The 26620-nt window shown below is 40.0% G+C and overlaps 1 protein-coding gene across 5 annotated transcripts in view; it reads left to right on the top strand.

Moving 5' to 3' along the window:
• The window catches only part of PLXNB2 (plexin B2), a 253985-nt gene that overhangs the window by 121426 nt on the left and 105939 nt on the right, over positions 1-26620 (top strand). For all 5 annotated transcript variants that reach the window (XM_066182975.1, XM_066182972.1, XM_066182971.1 and 2 more), the window contains one exon: positions 14686-14752. In XM_066182975.1, the coding sequence (XP_066039072.1) occupies positions 14751-14752 (2 nt within the window). In that variant the 5' untranslated portion in view covers positions 14686-14750. The remainder of the gene's footprint in view (positions 1-14685; positions 14753-26620) is intronic.

Below are 26620 nucleotides of genomic sequence, written 5' to 3'. Positions count from 1 at the left end.
GACAAGCAACAGACAAATGACACTACTGGACATCTTAGTTAGCTATGAATTGTGGATGCTGTCCTTAACAACTAGGGCAAGAAAAAGATGTTACAAAACATACCAAAAACTGTATTTAAAATTATAACTTTTCACCCTGCAAGCTCTATGTTCCTATGTGAATCAGGAGTTGCAGAATCTCTCAAGAGTTTTTCTTTGCTCACATCTCCTCCCATAGATGAGCTTCTAGGTTCTTTTATTCATGCTCTTTCCTGCTACTCACATTATTCATGCACTAAAATAAATAGAGATTTTTCTGCCCAGGAAATAATGTCAGCTAGCTGAGGTTTTTGGTGGCAGCCAGCAAAAATAACCAGAGAAAAGGGGAGCTCATGGAAGGTACTGTGGTAGCCAGTGCTCGATGGGCAGCATTCTGCTGCTCAACAGGAACACAGCTCCCGGGGGCAGTGCTGGCAGATCAGGTCCACTTCTGCATCCAGGTGATTTTGATTCCAGAAAGCTAGTCCTTTTCCCATTAGGCCAGATTACCATGCTGAAAGGTCTTTAAGGGAAGAGGAAAGGAGTATGTGAGTTTCCAAGACTCATGTGTTTTCAAGTCACTGCTGCACAAAAATTACTGCCCTTACTGCTGTTTAGTCATACCACCCTAAAAACTGTTAAATTGGTTAAAAAATTCAAATATCATCAGATCAGGCTTCTGTTTTCTGTGTGAGAGCATCTGCTTAGAAAACCTGGATTGTACTTTTTTTCAGAAAGCAAATGACTTGTCACAAAGCACTGCTTTGTTCCTATCCTGGATGTTATCTTGAGCCACAGAACACGGGTGTTGCTTTGCATTTCATGTGCTGTATAACCTCCCTCCCAAATGCCAGAGCCATCAGAGAACCATTGTTGCCTCCTGTACATGGGAACAATCTAATTACTGCATCAGCCTCAGAATAAATTCACAGTTAATCAAATATGATGATGAGAAGAAGAGTGATAGGCAGATAAGCAGGACTATGGTAAAAGTGTCAGCTGAGTAAAGTTTTCTTGGCATGTTGCTCAGAACCAAAACAAAGTTTTCCTCTTCCAAACACTGTATTCAAGTCAGGTTCAGCTATGTTGTGTTTAGAAAGCATCTCCATCTATCTGAATTAAATTTTTCCTCAAGTGATTTGCTGCAGATTAAATTACCCTTTCAGTTGAGATGGAGGAATGGAGGGAAATGCTCCCATATTTTCCCCCTATAGCATGTCATTAAAGCATGCTTCTGACCACTGCAACAATACAAAGTGATGTTTTTCTTTACTAAGGACAAGCATGCATTTGAATTGGATAACTGCAAAAATTGCTTATCAAGGTTGGTGACTACATTTAGCTCAGAAAGGATACAATATTTTACCAAACACAGAACATTAGCATTAAAGCAGTGAATACCTGGATCATGGCATTGTGAAGTTTGAAGAAGGATCCTTTTTCTTCAATCAAGTCTAGACACTGTATTTCCATTTTTTACTAACTCCCACGTTTTCTTAAAAATAGACAGGTTCTACTTTTGTTATAAGGCCAGTAATGCTAAGTGGCTTACATCTCCCTCCACAGAGGATACTCTGCCCTTTCTATGTTTCCAGTCTTACTGAAATGTAATTAGACTAGGTTGACTTTGTCTGTGAAATGGCAACATAGAACAGTTATACAACATGAAGAGTCACTTTGTTCCATTGCTCTTAATGTCTCTATTTGAAATCCAAGCCTAAGTATCTTGATGATCCAAAAAGGAGAGCAATGATGAATGGATATCTCAAGCCTAATGATCTAATCTTTCACATAAAAATGCCAAGGTGGTAGTTTTCACAGAGATGTTGTCCCATACACCTGCATGAGCTTCCCTTGTTTGAGGAAGGCTCCTTCATATGGTCAAAGACTACATAAGTTTCCTTTTCAAATTTTTTTCTTGCTTTTTCATAACAATTCTTGTTACTGCTGTATTGTAAGCATATTTTGAATAGAGACAATTATCTCCTTCTCCCTTTTTCCTTTTTAAATTTTTTTTCAACGACTTGGTCGTTCTAGACATACCATCACAATGACCTTTCCTAACAACTCTGCCAGGAGGACATCAAATTTAATGTTTCATTATTAATATTATACTATTCAGACAATCAAATGATTTTTCTTAAATATTCCAAGTTCAAGACTTAAATATTGGAAAATTATTAGACGCACTCATGTTTAAAGAATGAGATAACTTTAAAATGCAAATTTATATGATAATGCTGAAACTTAGAGGTGTAATTTATTCTGGAAATATGCAAAAAAGAGTGAATTTTAAGCATATATTATTGAAAAGTTAAAGTAGTTTTTGCAAACTTGAAATACATAGTCTTTGTGGTGTGCTCATATGAAAAAATAAATTTTATGTGGCTAAATGGTAACAAATGAGCCAGTGTTTACCATGGTAAGGAGTACATTGGGGACATAACCATTAGACAAGGGTAATTTAGTTTTAGCATTATCAGTTAGAAATACTGCAGTTGAGTGGAATATTTTATTACATGAAAACATCTGTAACCAATATATCCCTTGGGAAGCTTACGTGACCTGTGATCTGTTTGGAAAAAAATGTTTTGGTTTTACGAGGCTGTTCAAAAGCAAGTATGTGCAGTGAGCTGTGTCCCAGCGAATCTGGAAGGGGCTCCCTCCTCTTTGTGTACCTCCTGGAAATTTCTGGGAGCTGTAGCAATGTTTCTGCATTCCAGACTGTAGTCTTCAAACTCACTCCATAACTCATGGCACTGAAAAAGACCTGGGAAATGTGTACAATCGTGCTCTCTACTTTTAGCACTACTAAACATTTTAGTGTATATTATATATATAGTAATAGATATATATATATACTCTGTATAATATTTAATACTACTCGATGCCACACAGTGTTTACACACAGTTATCCTTGTTGTGAGGTATCCTAAAACTGCAGCAGTCATAATAAGGTTCAGATCAAAAAAGCACAATGCAGACTACTGAATGTATACTCTTGTTATATTGAAGTATGCCAGCAGTACAGGACAAACAGCATCCTTATTATATTTCTCAGGTCTTGCTGTGTACCTTTTCCTGGCTGCTTTTTTTCCCCTCTCTCTTTCAATGAAGCCAGAATATGTCATCCCGTTTAAATTTGCAAAGCAGTCAGTCACCTGTGCTCTAGCCTTCATAGTGTGCTCTGGCAGGAAAACAAAGTACCCAGCTCTTGAGGATGCTCAGTCAAGGCTTGGGGACTTTTGGAGCCAGGGAGACAGAGGGATAGACAGCCTGAACTTGACAGCCCATTGGGTACCTGACCTTCTGCTTAAATGACTATTGAATTCTTGAAGATGGGGATTAATGCTTTCTTTTGTTGGGTGAGATGGGCAGATAGGCATGACAATTAGAGACAGCTTTGCCATGGGGTGCTTCGAGTTCTACCGTGCAAGTGGTTTCTTGGCACAGTATTTCTACAGAGAGGAAATTCTGAGAAAAACTGCAAGTTCTTTACAGAGAGGGAAAAATCCTCATATTCACCCAGGACCTCATTTCACTATAGCACTCTGTAAGTAGAGGCAAAACAATTCGTTTCTAGTTACCTAGCTATTGCTGAGACCCAGTAATCAAAATTGGCCAATTTATGGCCATAGGCACAATGCAGGTATGTTCCAGACCATAGTAATGTCAAGAGCTCTTTCGGCACAGGCTACAAAATAGGTTTCATGCCAGTAAAACCACGGCATTGCCTTTCTAACATCACTTTCAGTCCACTCATCCTCCATGCAGCTCTGTAGCCACAGGGGCCCAAACACAGCCGAGTAGAGGGCATTTCTCAGCCAAAAGATCATTTTTCCCTATAAGTGAGCTACTGCTGCTTCTTTAAGTCTTCCTGGTCTGGGGAATATTTAGGCCACAGTCTTGTCCATTAAACACTTTATCAATGCAAAGATGGAGCAAACCTTTATGGCCAAATTAAGCAGCTCTGTGGGCTCTTTTGTCTGTGGTGATAACACTGTGCCTGGGTTTGGGCTGACTGTGAAACCGAGTGTAATTCATCCTTCAAACTACCATCTGTTTGAAAGATATGAAAAGTATGCGCTAACGGGTTGGTGGCAGTGCATATTGGTTGCAGGCATGGAATTAGGAGGAGTGTAAAAGTTTTGACCCAGTAAGGAGAGGTGCTGCAAGGAAAGCAGGTCATTCACGGAATGGAAAATCTTTCATTTCCAGAGGCAGGTGAAGATGAGTCTCATGGATTTTTTTCCCGTGTACAAGACAGTCCTAGGCAAGGCAGACTTTGTGTCACAGCTGGTAAGATTTGTTTGGAGAAAGTTGCAGCGTTTATCATGAAAGAAGCCACATCATTTCTCATTCTTGAGCAGAAGGGTTTTAGATTCTGAAATCAGTGCACAGATAATGCAGAAATGGGACAGCTTGTTTTGTCTAGATTTTTGAGTCTGCTTATGTCAGGAGGTAGGAAGTTCAAGTTTAATGTTGCTGGCTCTGTTTTTCAGCTGATGGGATATAAAGGAGGCTATGGGGAAAAGCACAAAAAAAAGGGCAGCGAGAATAATGTAATGAGGAAGAAGGTATATTGTGTATTGAGGGAGGCAGGTGAGCCTCCTGTTTGGAGCAGAAATGTTGCAAAGTTAGTGTTTGCACAGTGTGAAAATATCCCCATTGTTGCCTCACACAGAGGAGCTGTTACAGGACATGCAGGAAGCTCTTTGATCAAACACCTACATCATTTCTTAGTGCTGTGCTGTATTTCAACATTTAAATGGCAATGAATGTTCTCCCACTGAGGTACTTTTTTAATTTCTGACATTTCTCTGGAGAGATACACTGAGTAATTTTGAAAATAAAAACAAGTGTAGAAATCCAATTTTTTTTTAATGGTGTAAAGGTTTATATGGAGATAAATGATTAAGTAGGATGAAAGCAGAGTAGTGTCAGACCACTGGCATAATGGCAACTGCTTGCTGATTCCTACCCAAATAATCAGGTTAAGGAATGTTGTAAATTAACACATGCTAAGCTTTTAGTTTTGCAGCAATTGATGATTGATGCTGTTCTTCTGTTGACATCATCTCATGTCACCGGAGCATATTTTAACAAGAGGTATGTAGTTCTGGTAATCCCCAGGAAATCTGCACACTGTTTACCAAACCCCACTTTTTTTAAAGAAGAGTTGTGGTTTGCCAAGAAATCTGGAGTATGTCAGACTAGAAAAATGCTTCTTTTGGTTCCTGAAAGGAAGCAGTGTATGTGTGGGTATAAAATCCCATGCCTTCATGGTAAAAATGTGGAGGTAATTGGCCAGACCATGGTGTTTTGCTTCCAGTAATGGGAAGCTACTTTCATGAATTGAATCTTGCAGGTCTGAAGACAGAGGTTTCAGAGAACCTAACTTACAGCTGATGGCAGATCTTCCTGCTTACCTACAGCAAACAAGCTGAGGAGGCAGCTCTGCTTTTCTTTTCTTTGTTGTTTCATCCAGATGATCAAAACTGTATTTTAGTTTATTCCGGATCTGATATTGCAGGAGTATTTTTGGTCCTGCAAACTTTTGACTTAAACAGTTTAGTGGCTATAAATGTGTAATGGTCGCTGTTGTTACCTTTGTGATCCACTTGCACTAATGACTTTCCTTTTGTGCTACTTGGCATATGAGGTGAAACAAATGAAAAGCTGTGTTAATTATTCATCAACTAAAGAATCTCTTTCACTGTTACTGTGTTTCAGGTTTGTAGATACCTTTGCATAAACTAATTGATTTTGATCGTAGTATTCCAAGTGGTGTTAATTAATAATTAAAATATAATTGTTTTGGAAAGATTTTTAGCTTTATTCTGCGCAGCTGGCACCGGAAAACAGAATTTGGCAGTGATTTAACTTCAAAAATATGGAGCTAGTTTTCTGCAGCTGTTATCAAATGAAATTTGTCACTCAAAGGTGGGAATTTTTTTGCATGAAAGGTTAATGAAGTCCAAACCCAACTGTGTTCTAACCTAAGACTAAACATTAAAAAAATATGTAGTAGGGACGGAGTTTCCTAAGGCATTTGCACCTCACTGTGACTGAGGAGGGGAGGGAAAGAGGAGGGAGGTTAGTGCTAGAGCAATCATATCTTTTATCTCAAGAACTATTTTCAGCAAGGTATGCTGGTCTTGTTTTCCATCCTCCCACGCTTTGGATAAGAGTTTGGGGAAAACTTTATTTTTCTTTGCTGGGTATGGATCTAATACTGATTTCAATACCAGGGGACTGCCAACCTTTTGGGTAGACGAGTAGTTGGACTCACTGCAGAAGAAATTAGGGTATGTCAATTCCAATAGGAAGCTGATATATTGTGAATTCTCAGAAAAATCTTTACTTCCTATACTGGTGTTGCAGACTTTAGCCACTCTGTGTGGGGGAAAATTAGGTTGTCGAATAGAGTTTGCCCATGGATTAAGAGCTTTTTAACACTGTAGCACTACAAACAAGTGGGTTTTGGGTGGCGGAGCTTTATAACCCGGGGAGTAGGGCATGGGATGAGAACTGGGCGAGAGCAAATGCTTCCAGATGGACGCAGCAGTGCCCTGCAGAGGCGCTGCGCTGGTGTGCTCTGATCACTGACAGCACAGGCGGCTGCCAGTCCCGGCTGCAGGAAGCTCCTGGCTCCCTTTCCATCGCCCACTGCACTTTGTTATGAGCCCTGTTGCCTCCCAGTGAGCAGGATCCATCCTGTCAGCAGCAGCACTGTATGCTGTGCCAAGGATGAGGCCGAGGTGTCCTGGTATCACTGCCGTCCGCTACCACGGCGTCTGCCCCAAGATAGGGCACAGGGCACTTCGCAGCCTTCCGTGGAGCCAGTTTGAGTGGCTTTAATTACGTCTGCGGTTTGGATGGCTTTGCTTGGCCATTAAAATCCATTTCACAACGAGTAGTATTGAAATGAGTAAGGAATATTTGTGGCAGCTGTGGATTTCCTCCAGACCTACAGGAAGAGTAAATTAGTTACTGAAAACTTGACAGTTTGTCCTGAGCGCTTAACTCCTTCCTCTCTGGAAGCTTGATTTTCAGAAGCAAGTGGCTTTAAAAGGAAATAGTGTACCCAATGTTTTTTTATTCCTCCACCCCCTTTTTACGGTAGGTCTGTAATTGCAAAACCAGGCAGAAGTGATTTGTTTGAAGAGGAAGTGTGGGAACTTCCTTTATAAATATTGCCTTTCCCTTCGTGTGCATCCAAACGAGGTTTGCTCTGCCGGCGGAAAAAAAAAGTGCTTGAACTGAACAAGCACTTATTGCCGTAGCTCATGCCCCACGTAAGCATGAAAACCAGAAGTTTTATGGAAAAAAAAAAACAAACAACCAAAACTCATATACCAGAAAAAGAAACAAACAAAAATCCCAAACAAAAACACCGAGGAAATTAAAAGAACTGGTTGTTAGTGAGGGAAGTGCTGAAGTTGGTTGAACACAGGGATCAGCTGGGGTTTTGCCCAGCCATTCCCTGTCAGTACTTTCAGATGTCTACGTCCTCTGCTCGGGGGCACAGGGCAAGTTAAGGTCCCGTGGAGGGGGTTGGGGAAATCAGTGTTTGCAGAGCCGGTGATTACAGAACCTGCTGTGACTTGCCATGCAAGATAGAACAGTATCTGCCCGAGCCAGCTCCTATGGCTGTTCGGAATGGTTTCCTTTTTAGAAAACGTGTCAACATATGAATCTTTCCTAGTGAACTATAAACAGTAGCCTGTACCCTTCCCCAGCCTAGAAATACCTTTGAAATATTTGTAGAAGAGGGGTTCAGCCACCAGAAGAGCAGCTACACCCAGGGAAGCGCCTGTGCCCAGCAGCAGCAGGTAGATTAGGCTCACAAGGGGAGACCAAGTTTTAACCTGGCAGGCAATGCCACGCTAGATAGTTGTGCTTTTTTGCGTTGGGGGAGGAGGGGTGTCTGAAGGGGTTTTTTGGTTTGTTTTTCTCTTAAGTGTACAGTATCAGGGTGTATGGGCTCTTTGGGTGTGCAGGCAGCCAGCTGGCCTGGCTTGCTAACAAAAATCAGTGCAGATGATGGGAATCAAGGCAGGGAGTCCAGTTCCCAGCTCTGAAGGATTCCAGATTAGGAGGACAGGTCACAGAGAAAGCAAGAGAGAGTGTGGAGGGAATCAGGCTGATTCTCTGAGAGGCACTGAGGATGAGAAGAGCCCTTCTGTCTGATCTGAAAGAGGAAAGTGTTCTTAAATTGCTTGTAATTAGGCTGAGATTCACCTTGTTCATTGGATTTGATGGACAAAAGAGACATTCCTGGTGTTATAACATTGAATTGCTGTGATGCTTTCTGATCTGTTCAGCAAGAGGCGCAGGCAGGCCACTGTTGTATTAATGAGAAGTTTGTGATTTTTGTACATTTCTCAGTGGGGAAGATGAAATTTCACTCAAGCTTCCAACTAGCCTTTGTAGTGGTTCCTTTTCCCACTTTTAGAAACAAACAAAAGAATGAAATTTGCAGTGCAATGGGCATGGGAAAAATCAGTCACTATCAAAGAAGACACTGGAAACTTCACTGATCTGTCCAGCTGGTCTCAGGTTAGGCTTGCCTGGCCCACTGTGCCAGTAGTCCTTACATCCTTTCATACCCCACTTCAGAGGAATGGACATCTCAGTTCAGGATGACAAAGGAGTCAACTTTTGGTGATTTTTACTCTTTAAATAAATAAAGAGTAATAAAATTAAATAAATAAATAAATAAATAAAATTAAAAATAAAATTCTCATCTCTCCACTTCTTCCCATACTTTCTTCTCTGTTCAATGTCATACAAATGCATTTAAGGTCCTACAGTGCTCAGGATAAGCTTTTCATTCTTTTATGCCTTTCCTCTTGTCTTCCACACCATTATTTGCTGCTCTCTCCTTATGTCTCTTATTCTCTCTTATCCATGCCTCATTCCCCATTTAACAGTCTTTGCTGCTTTTTACCTTCTTACACTTCTCATGTTTTCCTCTCCTTTTTCACACTCACACCGGTCATGCCTGCTCTTTTTTCCAATAAGGCAGGCTGCATTCTGTAATTCAAGGAGTAAACCTACAAATTCTTGTATGAGTACTGAGTGCATGATGAAAGAGACTGCAGGACTAGGCCCTAGCTTGGCAGATATATGAGAAAAGGTAGTGAAGCCAATTTTAAAGTAGTCTTATTTACTTTGGTGGTTTGTGTCAGTTTGGTTGACTATTAAAATGTGTATTTCTAAGGTGAGGTGAGCACCAATGGCATTGTATAAATAAAGAATTTCAAGTACTTAGTATAAAAGGCTTTATAGAGGTAATATATTACTTCCAATGGAGAGAAATGAAGTGGCACTTTAAAATCAGTTTTACTAGCACCCTGTGTTTAAAAAAATCCCCTTCTTTTTGTTTAACCTCCTGTGCAAGCCTGGGCATGTTTGAGGCTACCAGGATCCAATTTCATGCAGTATTCTATTTCAAATCCAGGCGAGAGCAGATTGATTGAAAATCAGTGCTGTCAGAAGTAAAACTGCCTGTGGAATACCTTCAGTGACATGAAGATGAAAGGGAGAATGTAATATAACAGACACTGATTTTCTTTTTTGAGGTGTGAGGCTCTGGAGCAGTGTTCTTGAATGTTGCACCATTTACCTTGATTGAACAGTAATGGTTGTAGAACAATCTTGGTGAGTTTTTGTGTTCTTCAGTTAGTAGTTAACAACTGTGTTGTGAAGAGGGGATGGTTGGTGTTGCTGGGGTTGTTTTAAACCAAAGCAGCAGCTGTAGAATATTTCATGGCAAGAACAGAGCTACCTGTAAGTCCCCATGACAACAGAATAACACAGGATTCTTAATAATTCTTGTCAGTGAAACGCTTACTGGTATTTTGAAATTATTGGGCTACTTCAGTACCTTGAAAATGGCTGGTGAATGCAAACTAGTCTAACTGGTCAGTGTTTATATTGGCTCTTAGGGTCAACACAAACACAGATGGCAGTCTGCTTCATTTTCCCATATGTTTCTTTGCCTCTTCTCTTCCCTGTCCCACAGGGGCCAAAGGATCAAAGAAAAAGAGGACTATATGAGAACTGAGAACAGAGGGAAACAGTAATACTGTTTCAGGACTTCAAAGGAGTAGGAAAGTGAAAACTGAAGTAGGAAGGGAAAACTGAATTTGTGATCTTTGGTTAATTTTGAATTCTAGGTGTCATGGTTTAGAAATGGAACAGCACTCCCCAGATAAATGCCTGTACCCCCAAGACTCTTCCCAAACCAACCACTCACTTGCTCACCTCTCTTTCTTTCACCTTCCTACTCCAGGGGTGGAATTGAGAATTGGAGACATAAAAAGGGGAAAATTACAGGTTGAGATAAGAAACAATTTACTGGAAACAGCAATGAGATACAAAAATGAACAGTTAAGTAACAATATTAATAGCAAAAGTATGCAAAAAGAGGGTGATTTGCTTGGAAATAAATGCTTACCAACAAACCTGAGATGGTGCAATCCTGGGAAAATGAGCAATGGCCAACCTGCCACTCTTTTGTGTGACCCAAAGCCACACTTTTCTTCCTAGAGTAAGAGTCCCTTGTTTCCAATTCCCTTCCACCCCTACCCACACCAGTGATTATGTGGAAGGTGTAAAATAACAATCTAGACATACCCACACAGCTCCAAGCTCTGTGCCCTCACAGCTACTGCAAAAAAGTTAACTGTGTCCTGGATGACACCAGGACACTGGGTAATTCAAAAATTTGGCTATGCCAGGATTATGTTGAATTCTTGGAAAACTAAGACTAAACATTGTACTGCTGTGTAATGCTGGTCTGTCTCCTGTGCCCTGTACTAAGTGATGATCATGACATGGGGAGCATCTTGCATTGCTGGGAGACCACCAGATTGCACAAATAGGTCCCTTGCATGGAGGTGGTGTGTCATGGTGGCTGGCCTTGGCTCTATTTGCTCTCAAAAGAAAGGGAGAGGCTTCAGAAAAAAAAGTCAGTGTCCTCACATTCTGAAAAAGTGCTGTCTAGAACCAGCCAAGAGAATAGTAGTAAGCCAAACAGAGGAGAAAGGAAGTCAGTGATAGAACTCAGGACCTCATGTGCCAGAAGTGAAACCTGGTGTCTGTGGTCAAGGAGGCGGAGAGACCAGAATAGAGATGACCAAGAGTCATGTAAGCTAGAGAATAGAAGGTGAGGGTAGATAATGCATTAGCCAGATACTGTGTGAAACTGAGTTGATTAGAGATGTAAATACACTGCAATGTTTAAAGTATTAGGTTGACATCTGATATGACCCTAAAGTTTTCAATATTAAATTCTATATCTTGTTTCTATGTGAACATGGTCTCAGTGTTGTAATGTCACATTTCCAACGCTGAAATGTGAAGATCCATTCTCAAAATTCATCTCAAAAAACAGTATGTACTTTTATCCTATGTGCTCCATCCTATCAAGGGCACTGTGCTTGTTAGCTCAACAGCCGGATAGAAGTTCCATGGGCGTGTAAAAGTCTACGAAAAGTATCTGCTCCATATGTTCCATATAGCTGAAGGCTCAGGGGAATATGGTTTGTGTCTGGGAACCGGATAGCACAACTTTCGATCCCTGACCCAGTGCTTGCCCTTTTTAACAAACAAACAAAATCCTTCCTCAAAGAAAAGTGGTTTATGATCTGTTTTTAGCTCTAGAAGCAAACATAAAAAAAAAAAAAAACCACCACAAAAGAAAAAAGAGCTCAATACTTTTTTACCCGTACTTACAGCAGCATCAGCTTTAGGCACTGCAGAACAAGTGTCATAGTTTGTTCCTTGCTGCTTTCAGAAGCAATTATCTCCCTGGCAGTTGCAGTGCCAGGGCAGCATGTTACCTGCTTGCAAAATTTTGCACTTGGACACACCCAGTCAGCTGGAGTTTATCATCTATTTGAAATGATGGCATCTGTGACCTTGACCCTGAATACAGAAGTGCAGTTGCCTCAAGAGGGAGAGGGCGCTTGCATGGTGGAGAGGGTGTTCACAGTTGTCCTGTTTCTGCTGGGTCATTGGCCATACAAGGTGGTCTTCATCCTTTCCTCCTAAAGGTGTATTTTGATTTGAAAGGCAGAAATTGTGTCATGGGAAAGGTGGGAGCAATTAAGCTAGTTCAGATTGAGACAGGATAAGAGCTCAAAGTAGTTTAATCTCTGGCTGTCCTCTGCAGGTTATGGAGGGGAGAGGGAGTCCTCTCCAAAAAACAGTTCTGGGAAGATTGATTCCTAACCCAAAAGGCAATCCATGGCAGGACTCGTTCTGTCAAGCCAGTGGAGAGAGAAGAAACAGGAAGATTAGCCTTGTTAGACTGAAGTTAATTTATGTGACCATCCCCCTACCCACTAGCTCTGTTGTGCTCATGGTTTCTGTCATCTTTAAAGAACAATTTCTCTGTGCTGTCCGAGTACTTTTTGCTTCAGGTCAGTCTGCAAGTGCCTCCAGCTGCTACCAATATGTACTGAAGTTCCTTTAGTTCAAGCAGTCCATTTTGACTGGCCAGCTGGCCAGACCCATACCATGAAAGACCAGATCCTGTGTAAGATACTGAAAAAGAGCTGTTGTGCAATGAGCAGGAGGCAGAAGGAAGAAACAAAACCAAACAAACCGAAGAAGCTTTGTGGCAGATGGTACCACCTGTGTCCATCCAAAGCAGTGTGCCATTTGAGTGGAGCAACATGGAAAATCTGATGACTCAGTCTGAATACATAGGGAGACAGTGAGTGAGATTTCTGGCTTGTGTCCCAAGCCTTTTACTAAAAAGGCTTCCGATTTTACAACACAGAAAATTGAATACAATTTGGTAGCATCATTCTCTGGCACAGCTGAACTACAGACTGAAATGCCTGGTGTATCCATGTGAGAACTGCCTCATAAGTAGTTAGATGACTCTGTGCCAGGTCCTGGCTTATAGCTGAACCAGTTTTCTCAATAAATACATTCCTGATATTTTTATAAAGGATATACCTTTATTAATACCTTTATTATTGGGGGTATAGCTGGCTGGATGTAAGAGTTAGGGTTGACAGCATTTGATTACTTTTCCAGGCTCAGCCAAATACTAATTTCCATGTACCTCAGTTCTGGCATCTGCAAAGCTGGGAGGTGAACCAACTGTGTAAGACGTGCCTAAATTACTGTTCAGCAATGCTTGCAAAAATGCTTGTAAGGAAAGAGAAAACATGGATATATAAAGCAAACTTCTCAGCAGGATCAAGTCTTGTTTCCTTGCTGACTGCCTCCACCTCCTTCCTTCTTGGCTGTTGACAGGATGATAATGGTTCACATTCCTTTGTACTTCCTTTTACTTCTGAATTTTCTTTTCCTTTACATGTTTAAGTTGCACCAGATCTGGTTTTCCTGTTGTTAGTAAAACATAGAAAGAAATCTGACCTTTACCTTGGTTCTGCAGTCTAATATTTTTGTCTGTTTGTCTTTTGGCTTGGCTGCTTTACTTACACTTCCCTCCTACGACCTTCCTCAGTCCAATCCTACACTCTCCAGTTAGGCTGTATCATGCAGCTGTGGTCTCAATATCTCACCCAGCTCTTCTCCCATATGCCTTATCTCACAATTTTGCTGAGCATCCATGTTCATCCTGTACCCAGTGAGGGTTGTTCCCTGATACAGCTTTTCCCTGCAAAGAGAAGAATGTATATAGTCTTAACATCTTCCCAAAGCAACTAGATACAGGGTATGAACACAGGAAATTAAATCCCATGGAACATTAGCAAAATAAGTTTGGTTCAGGACTGAGCAGCCTCAAGAAACATGAAGGGAAAATAAAAGTCCTGCTAATGTTTGTGTCTTACTTCCCTGAAAGCCAGTGTTACATGAGTCTAAAAGTCATGTTTTGTTGAGATGAGATGGCTTTGGAGAAAATGTGGTGGTTTTGCCAGGTGTTCGGGCTCTCTTTCCTGGGAACTGCCATGTGGTGGTCTTTTAGTACATGTGTTGGCTTTTGCTGCAAACTGTTTGTGCATTGCATGCTTTGCTAAAAGCAACCGAGAAATAATTCTGTGTAAGGAACAGGTCAAGGCATACAACACTCACTATGTCTGTTGCCTGGGATATTTTTTTGAGGACAGTTGTCATCTTCACATTTATGTTGAACAATCTCCATGAACCCTTTGTATCACTTTTCAGCATATACAGCAAATGTTAAAAAATATCTGATGGTTTTTTATCCTTCCCTAAAGGGACAGACTTTGTTTCTCTTCCATTCTTGAATGTTTGGTATGGGGAGATGCCAAGTACTGCCACTGATCGGAGCATGTTCAAGCTCTGGCTAGAGGAGTACCAAGTCATACAATAACCCATCTGTAATGCTAGGCTTTCTTTTGGGTAATATATCAGTTTAGCTCTCAGTTCTTCAGTAATTAGTTGTACATCTGTGAGCAACTGTCCATCTGATTTATTATCTGAGCAGTTATTGAAATACTAAACATCGCCCCATTTAGCTTCAGGATGGAAAGTTATAGTGTGATAAAGTTATGTTTAAAATGTAATAAAACTGACTGTATATAAACAAATTACAAGTTTATATTACACTATAGATGATCTTAAATCAATATTTTAAAGTTCATAAATTTAATGTGATTGAACCTAGCTTAATGCATATGAATATATTTTTAATCGTTGCCTTTTTTTATTTAGTAAGAAGATTAAACTGTCCTGGAAAATAACTTGATTATAGTGAAGAAGAGTTAGTGGAAAAGTGAATGTAAGTATTTCACAGCATGTGTCAATTATTTATGTTTGCAAACCATTGACATTAGTGATATCATAAATCATGCTGAGTTGGCAGCCAGTTTTATTATTGTGAGAACGCAGGATCTGATCACTGTGCATATATGTGTCTATGGTATAGAATATCTATTGTGTGGGTCTATAGGCTAATATATACCTAAATGCTTTTTAATGGGGCCTCGTGCTATTAGTCACTTGCATGCTTAAGAACTATTTGCAGGAAAAATGACAACATGAAGTTGTCACCAAGCACCCTTAAAAAGAAAAAACCCCACTATTCCCATATAAATATCCACAGGGATTCTTAAATTCAGTAATGCAGTCATATTTTCCATTTCCAGAGGAATTTAGTCTAACTTGGAATAATGCAGCCTCTATATAGTATTTTTTGTATACTTGCCCCAAAGATGTGATATTATAGTAGAAAGAGATTGCACTGTGGATTGGCAATTCAATTTAGAGTGAAATACAGCAGCTGCAAGTTCCAGGCTAAGTACATCATTGCTCACTTGAGGTCACTTTTTCAAACCTGCAGTCAATAGTTCTTTAACAATAAGAGCTTTGGTTCATTTTCTAGAACCTCTTGAAACTGTTACTTTGCTGGCAAATACACCATTATTTTTCTTAAACTAATTTCCTTCCTTGGCTGTATTTCATAATAATGTGAACCCCCTAATTGTGTGCTTGCACATGTGTATCTATTTGTATGTATATATTTGTGTATGAGGCAAAGCTGTGTCTCTGCAAGTCATTCCCCAGGAGACTTTGAGTGGCTCTGATGTGCAGGGCAGTGATAGTCATGAACTTCTAGCTACCACAGATTCATTCCAGTGCTTTTTCATATTACATTTTTTTCCCACGATCTCACCTTCGTTTTCCCAGAGCCTGACTGATGAGCTTGGAAGCAGTCAACCAAGCCTTTCCAAATGCTGAATAAAGTATAGAATTAATGACTTAGATGTTAAAGAGGACAGTGATTATGTCTTAAATGTCTAACAAGCTGGGACAGTTGTAATTCTAGCCTTTCAGGTTATATAAACTTGTCTTCATTTATTACTGGCTGACCAGTAGTACTGAAAACTGCAGGAGCTGCATATAGCATTGCAAAGTGCTGTCTGGTTTATATATAGTTGTCTACTGATATGGGATTGCTTGAAATGAAGAGCCTCAGATTTGGCAACATTGTACTTAAGTTAAAGATTTACAGATCAGGCTGTGCATTGATTCTTTCCATTACTAGTATCTGGCCCAGTTTGAAATGTATGTAGGCTTCTAAAGTATTAAAATCAAGTCCTTTAAAACCTTCCAATATGTATTGAGCAAAACGATGCAGTTTGAAGTAATTTACTGGGACCAGTTACTTTACTTGCTTCAAGATCCTAAAAATACATTTCAAATGACCCTGTTCAGGCCAGTGACAGTTCTTGAACTATCAATCCCATGTGTGTGACAAGTTTGTACATGTAAAAGTTTTTTGTCAGTTGCTTTCACATTTTTCTCACCACTCGATCTTCAACTGTTACTTCTGGGAAATTTGAGAAGGGTTATCAATAGTTCCTATTTTTTTGTGAAATAAGCAGAATATTGTTGGTTTCTTCTGTGTAGTTTTTAAGGGCCTGTCTAGCAGGAGAGCACCATTTGAGTATCAGTTGAGCTATAAAAAATATCTGCCCAGTTAAAATATCATTTCATGTATTTATGTGGCAACAACTGAAAGACATGAACTAGAGCTGTGTTTCAGGAAACTGAGGAATACAATATTGGCAGTATGATTATTAGCTGATCCTGAAACTGGCAGAGGAATAAACACATCCTGCAGAGAAGGATTCTAGCATTTTGCCCTTCATGTAAAAATAAATAATATCTCTAGTATATTTTATTTTTCTGATATTTTGATTTTGTGCAAATGTAGTCTGAGCTCCTAAATGTAAACTTTCTTTTTGATCTGGCTCTTGCAGGTATCTGACATTAAAATTAGAGATTTATTCTTCATCAATCATTTTCAAAAATTAATTGGCCTCACATTGGATGGGATTTTTGCAGCAATACCAAATTAACAAGTTTTTGTGGAGAGGAGAAAATACCTTTTCATATGCACTTTTAGCTTTGTATCTCAAAAGTGGCTATGGAGATATTCTCATATACAAAGACGGCAGAGCTGAAGGGAGGGATCAAAGGGCCTCATGGGAACCAAGAGGAGCAGTGGCTTTACCTGCAGCCACTCATAAACTGGAGGTAGAGCCCTGAATATGAGAAATCCAGCACCTACTCTTATAATCATCCATTCTGGTGTGTAGCACATCTAGAAATATTTATTAAAATTTATTTAGTCAAAGCTGAAAATTAAATTTGAAACTTGAGCTTGAATACATTGTAATGGTTTGGCAGAACGGCTGGTAGAATTTTGGCTTTGGTTACCCATAAAGCCAGAAGGTGGAATAAACTTGCTCTTCCTCATTCTCATCCAATGAAATTCTGGATTGACCTTTCAAAGAGATAAAAGACCAAGCTGGAACACTGGATAAACCCAGTGAAATGTTGGCTTGCTGTATTTCTTTACCTCACAGGGAGGGGAAAAGAAATGGAGAGAGTGAGGGCTGTGTTCCATTTAAAAATAAGGAAAGGCTAGGAAAAACATAAAACAGACCGGTGGAGATGATGAAAAGCCAATTGTGTTGAATTATGCTGATGATATTAAAATAATCTGAGGCAGTGACTGCGAGGAGGAAGGGGAGTGTGTACTTTATGGAATCAGGAGCAGGCACCATCAAGTAGAGCACAGGCAAGAGAGTGCACAGGATGAGGGGAAGAACACTCAGCCCTGATTAGATACCAAAATTAGGTTCTCACTGCACATTTTGTAATCTATGCTCCCAGGAACTAGTTCTTAATGTAGCACTGAGTGTTTTTTCCCTGTTCTCAGCAGTATTTCTTATGTAAAATGTGTGCACTGGCATCGTAAATAGCCTGATTCAAACACTCTTGTGAAGGGTGAGGACCACGTCATGTCATGTGCTGTCACTAAGCTCTGCTAGCTGGTAGGCAGGTTCTTCCTGGAAGGTCTACGAAGATGCTTTTTAGACTTCTAGAATTATAAAATATCTTTTCAAAACCAGTGTCTGACTCAAAAATGTCCACCTTAGTTTCAGGATCCCGCTGGCTATTGTAAAGTTAATTATCATTTATAAGAGCATGGCTCCTGTATTGTGAATGCTATAAATAATTCTCAGTAACATCTGAATGAGGTAAATAAAGCATAGAAGCACACTTGATATTAAGGAGAAAAATAAATATTTAGAAGTTACTAGTTCATTAAGTAATGTCTATGCTGTGCATGAAATGAGGCAGGGAAACAGGAGGTCTCCCATTATAGAGATTATTATGAAGGTGTCACATAAGGAACTTTAATTCTATACATGATGATCAATCAGACTTTAGTCCCCAGAATCACCTCTAAGACACATCTTTAGATCCATAAGACTTAAGTCACCAAAGTGGGTAAAAATTGTTCCGTATCTTCTGCATGCCTTGGGCAGAATGTGACATTGCAAAATGTTCCGTCAGAACTTCTGCCACTGTCCCACTGAGACCCCAAAGGGAATGCAGAGGCACCACATATGGGTTGCATCTGTCTTCATACATGTGATTTCTGGCCTCTCTTCCAGTACCTACGTCCTGTCTTTATTTCTTTCCCTCTGTCTCTGTCTTCCCTGTGTTGCCTGGCTAACTTTAAGGAGAATACTTCAGGTCCAGGGGAGATGACATCTCTGCACTACCGGCATGAGTAGCCTATGACACCAGGTCAGGCTGTAACCACCAGCAGTAGCAACCACAGGAAAACTCTGCATAATGATCTCTCCAGAGTGTGTAGAGCAGCTTATTTGGAGACTTATTTATGCTGCTGTTTTCTCACATGCTATCAAATACAATCTTTTATTTCCCTCTAATCGGAGTTTATATTCACTGGGTCATGTAAAGGCCAAATGTCATGCCTTTGCTGCTAGGTCTTTGCAATGAGAATGCCCATGGGGAAACTCCTGCCCTTATCGAGCATGGAGTCACTAGGAGGGAGCTGGCTCCACAGGCAAGCTTTGACTCTCCATTTTTCTCTAGCAGAAGCCTACAGGGTGATCCATCTAACAAAAGCATTGCACAGCTTAGTACTTATTTCATATCACTAGCTGCAGATGAGCTGTAATAGAGTTTTGCCCATGTGTTGGCACCTTTCCCTCTATAGAGAAATGAGGCCACACGTAACCAGTAGTTGCGGACTTCAATATCTGAAACATGCTATGTACTTCTCATACTTCACTTCGAGACTTGTCTTGTAAAAAAACCTTATAGGTTAGTTACTAAAAAGTGGTTTATTGGAGGCTATGAGTGACCTTTCTCCCTTATCCAGTAACATTTGACTAAGTCTACAGTTTGGCTAGAAGACCCACAGGAGAGAAGATTCTTGCAACAAAATACAGCTATTTATTTAGAGGTATTCATTCATCCTCCTTGAAACATAGATCCACATGTCGGCCTTCCTTTCTCATGTTTCTCTGAAGTGATCTCCTGGGGAATATGTAGAAAAACAAGCAGTAGATTCTTTACCATTTTAGGAGAGGGATGGAGACAAATTCAACTTCAAAATACTTGGTATTTTAAATGCAAAATGGTCCTTCCTTAATTAATACTTGGCAAAGCATTTTAAAGATCAAAGTGTCAATATTAGCTAATTCTCATGACACACCTGTCAGGTAAGTAAAAATTATATCCATTTATAGCCCAGGAAGCTAAATAGTGTCTAACATCAGCATTTTCACAGTTGCTACCTAGTTAATTTACTGAAATAAGTAGTCTAATTCTCAAAGGTTCTTCATATTTTTCTTAGCTGTCCTAAATTATGCTTAGAACTCCAGAGTACTCACTCTTTTGAAACTGAGTGCAAGTAGTTTGGTGCAGAAACATGGGTATGTATGGCAGCTGAACCTGAGGCATCCACACGTAACAGGCTTTTTCCAAACTTAAGCAGCCCTAAAAAGCCTAGAGCTGGAACATGCATGTTGTCAATTCCCAGAATTCCCAGGCTGGGCTCAGGCCCCTGCAATGCCCAGCTCTCATACCTTAAGGCAGAATTGTTTCGCAGTGGAACTGAAAAAAGTATGAGGTAAAGGTAGTCATGGGAGGATCAGTCTTCAAATTTTTTTTTTTTTTAGGAGATGTGTATAGGAGGAGTTTTTAGAGAGGGAGAGGGTGCTTGAAGTGAGAAGAAAAATGGTGTGTGATAGAAATTAATTCTTCTACCTCCTGCTGTTGCTTCCATTAGAGATGCAGGTTATCTTGTTATTTCTGTCATGGCTCTCTCTCCTTTTGTTACAGCATCAGCAGAGTGTTATAATTGGGCTGGACGACAATTTTTTTGCTGCTCTATTGAGCAACGACTGAAGGGGAGAGGAGATTTCGAACAAGTGCTGTCTCCCCTTCAGTGTGCAGTGCAACTTGTTTCCAAATGGTGTTTTAGTTGGAGTGGTGGTGATTGTCAAGTGCCTTGCTTTGTCTGTGCAAACAGTTTTTGTAACCTGTTTGCTCCATTTGGTGTGGCAATGCCCAGCCCTGAATACAGCACAAAACTTAAGGATGGCGTCACTCCATCCCAGTCTGTTCTCCCTCTTGCAGGAGCAGGTGGGAATGCACAAAACCCTAGCCAAAGGCCGTGGATGAGTTGGCACTTAAAGGAGGGAAAAGGCTAGGCTACAAAAAGGGGTCTCAAGGGATTGAACAGCCTGGAGCAGGCGTGCATGGCTGAATTAGGAGTTGGAATTGTTTGGCTTTCAAATTCAGAGAACTTGTTTGCTGTCTTGGCCCTGCTCAAAGTGAGTAAATGCTACTTCTAATAACAAAGCCCGACAGAGGAGGAGTGAAGGATTAAAATCACCAAATGATGACTCACCCTCCCCTCTCCCCCTTCCCCAGTTCAGTCCCCACAAAACCACTTTACCTCACCAAAGCCCTGGTGGCATTTTGCTTATAAATAATCATGTGTTTGAAATGTTAAAATGTGTAGGCAGGGATTAAAAGGATATGTGATGCTGCAGCATTAAAACAGTGCAAACCTCTGCAAGGGAATTGTGAAGGAAAATTTTTTTTTTGGCAAGGGCTGCTGGATCCTGGGGAGATCAAGAGAAGGCAAAAAGCAGTTTACCCAAGTCTAGCAAAGCCATGCAGAAAGGCTGGGTGCAGTAAAATAGGGCTTCACATAAATTCTTTGTCATATTAAAGCCAAATCTGAAGTTTTAGGGAGATACAAAGAGGAGATTAATTGAAAAATTTCTGCCAAATGTGCCAGCCTTAACTGTTGTCCTTTTCTTGTCGTAAAGGTTGGTGAATACAACTGCATGGCTATCACCCACACTGTAGCAGGTTTCTTCCTTCTAGTGTGCGATGGGAATGGGAGATAAGGTAACTCTCTCAAATCCATGTGTCCACCTATGCTATTTCACAGAATAAGCAGGTTGAGTTGCCCATTTGGGTTATTATTCTATACTCTCAAAGAAGTGAAAATACTGGCATCAAGTTTCTTGTTGTGTCTGGCAACAAAAATTGAGAATTGTCCCTGCTTAGAAAAGGAAATGCATGGCAGACTTAGAGGGAACTGTTGCAAATCATTTTTCAGCTCTGACTTTTGCATTGATTGTGCAGCTTGAGTATAATTTTTAGTGGCATTTTCAGACACTACATTGGCTTTGTCTCCATAAACCTTTGATTCCTGGACAAAGTAAGCCCTTTTATGGGACTGCAGAATCTGAGTGGGTGAAATCAGCTTCCTCACCTCACTACTTGATTTCAAGTGAGTGAACAATACCAGTGTGAACAATACCAGCGTGAACAGGCACAGATAAGGGCACTGGCCTGCTGCTCTTCTTGCTGATGATCTTGCTGCTGTTTGCTTGTCTGTAGAGGGGAAGCATCTGAATGCTATGCCTGTAGGAACTGTGCAATTACTAATAAACAAATAGCTTCTAGGAGGCCCCATTCATTTCATGTCTAATTAATTTTTGAGATGCATTCTGAGCCTACAGAACCCAGGAGAGCAGGGCTTTGAGGAGAGCTCCTTGGCGGAGGCAGGATAGTGCCACTCCTTCACCTCAGCTGCCTTCTGCCTCGCCTGCTGGAGCAGCAACCCCTGCTCAGAACTCCCTACACAGGGCTTTTCACTCTTCCACCTGGCTTATAGGCCAGGGCTTATACAAAAGTGCGTTTGAAGTCTTCATGCTGCTGATCCTCCTGGGTTTGGTGCCAGGGCTGCCTAGCTGCAGGTGTGTTACTCTTCATAGTATGGGACTTCTGCTCCATTCCTGCAGTGCATCCTCTCGCTTTGTCATAGCCATGATGTTATTTAGGTGGTTGTCTTAGGTAAACTGGTCTGTCACTTTGCTAGATGACAATGATTTGGTTAATGCACTGTTTTGTATAGAACACACCATCTCCACTGCTCTTAACCTTTGCTGTTACTTTTGTGCTAGCAAACAGGAAAAAATGCCCCGTGCATTCAGGATGTTACTTTTTTAGTGCTAAATTTTTAATTTATATGGAATCTATTTATAAGCCTAGCTTGTATTCCTGTTTTGTTTTTCTCCCTCCTTTAAAGCATTTAAACATATTACTTGAACCTTCATAATAATCTTTAATTAATGTAATATTATATTTAATTAAGGGATTTAACAAGGATAAAAGTAACAATTAAATACCAAGACAACTTGCTTGCCTAATAATTTTTTTGGGCTAAATTCAAGGCAATCTTCAATCATATTTGATTCAATTAATCTAGTGCAAAAGACATTGTATTTAAAAATCACCATTCCTTTGGACAGCTAGGCAATATCCTGGTGTACTCTTACTGCAGCACTCAATTTGACTAAGCTGACATGGCAATGTCATGAAATAATGTCAAGATGTAAAAATATCTACATTTTGGTAGGAAATTTCTCATTGTCATTCAGTCAGCCAATGACTTTGTAAACAAAAGTCTTGTTTATCTTTTCTGATTTTCCTTAAAATTGCATGACTTTAATTTGTTACTAGTTAACTGAATCATATCAAATTACAGTTCCTAGGAACTTACCACTTTGTGAAACATTGCAACTCTTGTTTGTACACAGACAATGTTTCCTTAAAAATGGATCTGGAAATGTCCAGACAATGAATAGACCTATCGTGGTTTTTAAGAGGCATGTTTTTTAGTGCTTGGGATTTTCTTTTCTTTTCTTTTCTTTTCTTTTCTTTTCTTTTCTTTTCTTTTCTTTTCTTTTCTTTTCTTTTCTTTTCTTTTCTTTTCTTTTCTTTTCTTTTCTTTTCTTTTCTTTTCTTTTCTTTTCTTTTCTTTTCTTTTCTTTTCTTTTCTTTTCTTTTCTTTTCTTTTCTTTTCTTTTCTTTTCTCTTTTCTTTTCTTTTCTTTTCTTTTCTCTTTTCTTTTCTCTTTTCTTTTCTCTTTTCTTTTTTCTTTTCTTTTCTTTTCTTTTCTTTTCTTTTCTTTTCTTTTCTTTTCTTTTCTTTTCTTTTCTTTTCTTTTCTTTTCTTTTCTTTTCTTTTCTTTTCTTTTCTTTTCTTTTCTTTTCTTTTCTTTTCTCTTTTCTTTTCTTTTCTTTTCTTTTCTTTTCTTTTCTTTTCTTTTCTTTTCTTTTCTTTTCTTTTCTTTTCTTTTCTTTTCTTTTCTTTTCTTTTCTTTTCTTTTCTTTTCTTTTCTTTTCTTTTCTCTTCCCTTCCCTTCCCTTCCCTTCCCTTCCCTTCCCTTCCCTTCCCTTCCCTTCCCTTCCCTTCCCTTCCCTTCCCTTCCCTTCCCTTCCCTTCCCTTCCCTTCCCTTCCCTTCCCTTCCCTTCCCTTCCCTTCCCTTCCCTTCCCTTCCCTTCCCTTCCCTTCCCTTCCCTTCCCTTCCCTTCCCTTCCCTTCCCTTCCCTTCCCTTCCCTTCCCTTCCCTTCCCTTCCCTTCCCTTCCCTTCCCTTCCCTTCCCTTCCCTTCCCTTCCCTTCCCTTCCCTTCCCTTCCCTTCCCTTCCCTTCCCTTCCCTTCTCTCGCTCTTTCTTCTTTTTCTTTTCCCATCTTCTTCCTTTTTTCCCCCCCAACCTTGAGGTTGCCAGGTCACAACTTTGGCCTTGGCATCCTCTGCATCGGTTTACACCCAAAAATCATAGGCCACTGGCCATTCATCTCTTCAGGGTACTTGGAGAAGAAAAAAGGGTCACAATGCTATTTCCATTGTAACAAGCAGGAACACAGAAACATAGAATATATCTGATGTCAGGGGTGGTGAGCAGACTCCTCAAGTCCTCCTGCACTTCTTACAGCCAACATCTTTAGAAAACTTTAGCTGTATTATTCTTTACAGAAGGCTCTGGGAAAGTTTGGTCCTGATTCTGCAATGGCGTTGGTTGCTAGTGCATCATGAGAAAAATCCAGAAACTGAATGACTGTAGAAAGCTCTTCTTGGCTGCAAAGCCAAGAAGATCCCATTCTAAGGCTGGCATGGTTCTAGGAAGGAAATGTGGTCAATTGAGCTGATTCATTGCATTGCCAGACCTGTCACACCCTTATGTGATTTGGGCCATCCATCCATCCATCCATCCATCCATCCATCCATCCATCCATCCGTGAATTCTTTAGCTGATTGTCTTGAAAGATATATCGGATGGCACTTGTTTATAATGATCCAGTCTGCAGGATATAGATTTTATCTGGGGTAAATATTTGTGGTGCTGCCCTGACTTTACTTTGCAGGATGTGTATGCTTCCTGCTTGAGCTGCCCCACATGGGAATGTTCTACCTGTTTGCATGATTACAGATTTTGCCTAAAGGAGCATTATGTAAAAAGTTATCTCTCCTGAGGGAGGTATATATGAGCAAAACTTTTACAGCTCGGGGACAAGCTATGCTGAGAGAAATGGTTCTTTGAAAATATGTCTTTGAAGTATATATAGGACCAGAAGGAAAAGAGCAAGTAAATGATGTAGATGGGGAATGGAAACAAAACAAAACAAAACAAAAAAAACCACAAAAAACTGTATAAAGGAAAATGTTTCAAATATATCTATTTTGCACAACTTGAGAAAAAATGAATGCGCTTACATTATTGTAAATAAATGAGGTACCCTGAAAATAGTAATCTTATGCAAAAGCAGGTGTTAATTCTCATGAATGAAGAATGAACAGAGATGATATTTTCTCCCAGCAAGTCTGTCTGTTGTCTTTGAAAAGGTGACAGGGAGAGGTTTTTTTCTTCAGTTGCAGTAAACCTACTGAAGGTTTCTATTTAAATTGTGTCAGGATGTTTATACACACACCCACTTTCTTAGGTACAAGTCCAGCTTGGTGCTTCCATCAATGCTATGAGTATGGCTGCAACCAAAACTCAAGCCTAAGCAAGAGCTGAAAGCTAAACTGACCAGAAGTTGAAATATGGGTTGTTTCTGCTAGAGCAGCTCCATGTGTGTCTTCTCACCTTTTGCATGCCACTACCAGCCCAAAGCAGAGATTTACCTTTCAGAGTAAGGAATTATTGTGCTTAGAGGTGACATAGATTCTCTCTAGTGATGAACTAGATATCAACTGTTCTGTTCAGATGTTAGGCAAAGTATAAGATTCACCCAAGATTTTTCTTTAAAATGAATGACAGGACAGCCTGTGGAGAGAGGGGCAAGCTGCTTACTTTCATAAACACTAGATAAACTGAAACTGACCTTGTGGGAGAGTAGAGAAAACAGAAAGTGTTTAAGGTGTTTGGCATTTGATCTCCCTTATGCATATGTTAAGCAGCTGATGGGAGCCTGCCTTGCGACTCCAATTGCTGACTAGCAGGGGAGAGGAAAGGCAGTGTGGGGGGAGAAGGGGGCGCATTCAATGTTTTGCAACGCATGATTTTGAAGCAAATGTCTTGCTCTGCCAACTCCTTTACTGAAGTTGAACTGGATTTATCATCTTTGGCATTAATCTAATACATCTAACATTCATGGGCAAGGTAGATATTTGACAGATTCTGTATGCTTAATTTGTCCCCATGCTTTAAAGATTTGCAGTATCCTTGTAAAATATTGTCATACAAATAGTGGGTGGTAGAGTGCATGCTGTTACAGTAAGTAAAGTGAGCATTTTAAGTAAATTCCCCAAGTGTATGCACATTACAGCATACAACTGTGTTTCCTGGAGTGCTTGGAATTCCATTCACCAGCCCTGGAAAAGGAATATGCATCTAAGAGATGGAAATTAGTACAAATTGATCTCATAAGAGCAAATTTTGTTTAAATTTTTGTCTGTCAGTGAGCGATGTTGATGATTTTGTTCACGACAAGTTTGCTTTCATTATGGGGTAAAATACGCAGTATAATATCTAAATAGAGTACGTTAAGCTGTTAAATGCTGGTTCTACAAGTAATCCAAGATTTTCTGGCTTTTGCTTTAATTTGAAGTCTGCTTGTCAGTCTTCATCTTTATTCGTGGTAAATAAAACCCCTTCCCTGAAGGGATCAAGGTAAGAGCCATAGTATTATGTCTACTGCAGTCAGTGATATTGTAGGGATCTTGTTAAAGTTCAAGTTGTTTCCCTGCAATTGAGCAGAAATACCAATGTATGCCGGAAATAAATGCTTGATCCACTGTTTGAAGGGATCAAGAAAGCTTAAAATACAGGCAAGCTGCTCAGTGTCAGCACCCTTTGAAAGAAGAGCTAAAGATAAAATGATAAATACCAAAGATTGTAGCTGGGTCTTTCCGTCAGCCCTTCCTCCAGTCAAGAGTTGTTGGACTTGTAGTTATTTGAAAACCAGGGAGGTTATAGCCTGGGAAAGTACAGAGAATTCACTCAA

Source organism: Chamaea fasciata, unplaced genomic scaffold (genome assembly GCF_029207755.1).
Source record: "Chamaea fasciata isolate MVZ Bird 193981 ecotype frontalis unplaced genomic scaffold, bChaFas1.0.hap1 SCAF_5, whole genome shotgun sequence".
NCBI classification, from domain to species: domain Eukaryota; kingdom Metazoa; phylum Chordata; class Aves; order Passeriformes; family Sylviidae; genus Chamaea; species Chamaea fasciata.
The sequence above is the reverse complement of the archived record's forward strand: the minus strand, read 5'-3'. Positions and strand labels throughout refer to the sequence as shown.